The 4164-nt window shown below is 42.9% G+C and overlaps 1 protein-coding gene across 1 annotated transcript; it reads left to right on the top strand.

Moving 5' to 3' along the window:
* The first annotated feature begins 1378 nt into the window (after positions 1 to 1378).
* Positions 1379 to 3654, top strand: LOC127941646 (uncharacterized). Its single transcript, XM_052536953.1, has one exon. The coding sequence runs from the start codon at positions 1596 to 1598 to the stop codon at positions 3405 to 3407; it is 1812 nt and encodes a 603-aa protein (XP_052392913.1). The 5' UTR covers positions 1379 to 1595; the 3' UTR covers positions 3408 to 3654.
* The last annotated feature ends 510 nt before the right edge of the window (positions 3655 to 4164 follow it).

Below are 4164 nucleotides of genomic sequence, written 5' to 3'. Positions count from 1 at the left end.
AATGTTAACAACAGTAAGTGAACTTAAAAGTAAACATCTGGCCCGGAAGCCTTAACGTACTCCCGGAGCAACTCTGAACTGCGCAGCGCGTCGACTCTAGTGTAAACAAACTCCACGGAGTTGCTAAGCTAACGAAACCATTGCATTTACATTGAAGTCTATGCTAAAGCCACTAGCCTCAAAGGTTAGCCGTTAGCATTACAATCCAGTGGATGAATAGTGTGTGTTTGGGCGACGCTGACGTGATTTAACCCTTTAAACATCTTAACTAACACTTGTTAGTCTCTTTCTCTTTTATTACTCTCTTTTCTCACTAGACCACTTATTTTCATTTTACTAGAAAGGGAAATACTGACTCACAATTATTAATTGTCAAATTGAAATTTAATTGAAACATTAAATTTATTTTTAATCATTTAAAATTTCCCTCTCAGATCATTTCATATGATCTTTTATTTCTAGTATTCTCTTTTGGGTCTAATTATTTTAGGAATGAATAAGCCTTGAACTTTGGAAGTTAAGTAAACTTATTCTTCCTAATTTATTTATTACCCATCTGAATATATGCTATTCAGACCTTTACTTATTTGAATGCGTTTTACCCCTCTTCCTGTTTTGGTTATACACTTAACCACTATTGTTTTACGTATTGATTTCCTCTTTTTAATTTCATGTTTGCATATTTTGCCCATTTATTAATTTTTAATTTTCCTATTTCTTACCATTCCTTTTGTGTATCCTAGCCTGGGAACGACAAACCTGAGCCCTAAAAGGAGACATTGTTATCCCTCACTACGAGTTCAAATAAATTAGAAAGACAACTCTCTTTCACTTAAAGTTTATTTTGTTTGATTAGTTGTGCAGCAACTAACACAACGCTCTCCTTGTAGTTGAGATAACCGCTACTGAGACTTACCATCTCCGTCCTCTCTCTCCTTTACTTTCCTCTTCTCTTTTTACATTTGTAGGACATGTAAGAACCATCAATCAATTCTAAGTGAAGTAAATACACAATCGTGCCAAAGACGACGAATCATCCTTATGAATTTGATTGTAATCATCCTCTCATTTGTTCTTCCTAACCTCCCTACATTTGGAAACGCAATCCAAGTTTTAGCATCTCATCCAACATTGAGATCAATTTAATAGAGATACGTGTTGAGCAACTGTCGCCTCGCTGACTCCCTGGTGAGCGGTCCAACTGAAAGGTGTACGGTGTCAATCCTGTCAGACTAAGAAAAGAGATATCAGAATTATTATTGTATTCTTTTGTCCAAAGAAAGAAATATAATAATATTGTTTACGTTTTTGATAACATTTAATTGGAAAAAAAATAATTTTCCTCATTTGAAAAACATAAATTTTGCTTCTCATTTGAATTTGTTTTTCACCTCTGTCTCTCTTTTCCTCTTCCTCATTAGAGTGACAAAGTCTTCGCATCTCTCGTCTACTTAGACACCCTGAGACCAACACAGTCATCACCACATTTCACTAGTGGTTCACAATCACTGATACAACACTTAGTTGTCCCACCACACATAGGCTTTTACTCCACACAGATCTGTGTCAGTCTCTCTTCTCCCCAGCGTGCCAACATGCCGCAGACTGCAGACCCCATTTCCCATGGGGAAGATGTGAACATTTGGCTGAGAGGCATAACAGATAGCCTCACTCCAAAGACATTTGAACTGTTATTATTTTTAATAATAATCCTAATCCTGAGAAGATTCCTGACACAAGATCCAAGCCAGAACAACAACCACGAGGAGCTAGTCAAGATCACAAGCTCACTAAGCTATGCCTTCACCACCCAGCTGAAACTGAGCGACAAGCACATCACCCACCTTCAAGAGGAGCTGACACGTGCTGAACGTCGCATAGACAAGCTGGAAGTGAAAGTTCAAGATCAACTCAAAGCACCCAGCGAGAGGGAGCAGGATACAACAGAACAAGTTATGAAGCTCCAAGCAGCCCTGGCAGCAGCTCAGCTCGACCAGCAACATGCAACGGCTGCTCAGAAAGACCTGGTAAACAGACTCCAGTATGCCGAACAGCTACTAGAGAAAGCCAAGATAGACATCAGAAACAAGAATTCTGAAAATAGTGCTTTGAAAGACCACCTTGAAAGGTACAGAACTGAAACGGACAATCTGACCCAACAACTAGACGATACCAACGATGAGCTCTACATGGTCAGAAAAGAACTCCAAAGTGCTTACAAGCACAAACAAGAGCCAAGGAAAGAGAAACCTCTCTTAGCCTCATCACTGCTGAGCAGAGCAGAGTCCCACGTCCAAGAACTGGCATATGACGAAAGGAGCGAAGGGCCACAACCCAAAACCTCACCTGCCTTCGCCACACAACCCTTTCCTGCCAACGAAAGAAAACCTCCCATCCAAGGCCTTGAAGCTGCACACGGGATGACAATCAAAGACCTCAACAAGCTGTCTAAAAACATCAGCAGGTTCAACCCGAACTCCACAGAGAGCCCCGACATCCAAGCTTACCTGCGAGATATCGAATTTCACCTGGAAGTGAGACCTCATGTGACTGACAGAGACTGGTTATACCTCCTTAGAGCCACGTCCAGTCCCGAGGTACGAAACTTTCTAGATCGACAGCCCAGTCAAACCAAGTCAAACTACCAGCGACTTCGTGAGGTCCTGATTAAAGAGTTTACAGACCCAGAGTCTGAACATGGACTGTTAACTGCCTTGGAAACCAAACAAGGTCGTCAAGAGACTCCACAAGCTTATTACAACCGACTCCGACAAGCCTACTTTGGTGCACACAACAGCCCTGACCTTGAAGAGGATGTGAACTTCAAAACCCTCTTCCTAAAGAATCTGCACCCTGGAGTCAGTCACCATCTAGGTGTCATGGCCTGTCCGAACTCCATGACCATCCAACAGTTGCGTGACCTAACACAGAAGGCCTATAACAAGCAGAAGTTGGCCTCAAAGAAAGGTAACAAAACCTCAACACTCTTGAACTCTGTCAACAAAGACTCAAGTCTTGCACTGGACGACACCCAGTGGCATCACAACACCAGAGTCTTCCATCAAGAGCACAGAGAACGTGACGCCCATATCCACGACCGCTTTCAGCCCAACTGCCGGAAAAATCCATGGGACCAGCCACGCTTCTCAAGAAACCAAAAGGATAACATCTGGAAACCTAACCAGATATCCAAAGGTAATCACCTGACTCATCCAAGAGCAACTCGTGTGGGTAAGCGACAACAAAACCCACCTCAGCACCACTCAGACATGCACAGTGCTGAGTACTCACAAGAACATAACCGCTTACCATTAGAAGACACGGAACAAGTCATGGAACAACTAAGAGAGTTCCTTCAAGACAATTTACATGCAGGTGACCACAAAGTTGAGTCATGCTCGCTGTGACCAACGACAGAACGGAAGGCCGGTGATCACCTGGTGCACCGCATCAGAGATGACAAGCACCTGTTCAACAACAACCCAGAATGAACAAGTCTTTAACGGCCAACTGTTGATGAAAAATCTGAGGTACTAAAGGACATCACCTCAGTCACTAACAAACTGTCAAATGAACTCCAACTCCAAGTTCCAAATTCCCTGTCTGTGCAACAGCAACCACCAGAGCACAGAAGGTCAGAAAATCTGCTACAGCCAGAAGGCATCACAAGAAGAATGCAACATAGGAGACAAGTTTTGCAACTCAGCTTCACACAGCCATGCCAAACTGCCTCCGACTGTCTGCCAAAGAACTTCCTGCCTTGCTGGACTGACCCCTCATTAGACCATGGACACGCCCTCATCCAAGCCAAGGATGCAGAGAGCCAGTCTTCAGTGACATGCTAGAAAAAGGGGGAGACAACACAGACTTGAACAGATCTGACCACACATGCACTACACCAGTAACACACAACATTACCTACACCCAGAGGTAAACACATCTACTGATAACACAGTCAACAAACATATTCTTCCCACAGGTAGAATATCCAACTTTTAGTGTAACAAAGTTACACATACCCACCATGAAGAAACGTGCAGCCATCCTCACAATAGGTAGAACACCTGACACTAAGTTAAGGTTCATGACACACTAGCTGCACCTGACATCCTAGCTCAATAGTAGTTGTAACCCATGCTAGGAAAACCCACAGCAGCCTTGTTT

Source organism: Carassius gibelio, chromosome A21 (genome assembly GCF_023724105.1).
Source record: "Carassius gibelio isolate Cgi1373 ecotype wild population from Czech Republic chromosome A21, carGib1.2-hapl.c, whole genome shotgun sequence".
Classification (NCBI taxonomy): domain Eukaryota; kingdom Metazoa; phylum Chordata; class Actinopteri; order Cypriniformes; family Cyprinidae; genus Carassius; species Carassius gibelio.
This window is presented reverse-complemented; position numbering and strand designations above follow the sequence as displayed.

What these genes read in the sequence shown, in the direction of transcription:
- LOC127941646 (XM_052536953.1), top strand. Translation starts at nt 1,596, where the DNA reads ATGCCGCAGACTGCAGACCCCATTTCCCATGGGGAAGATGTGAACATT.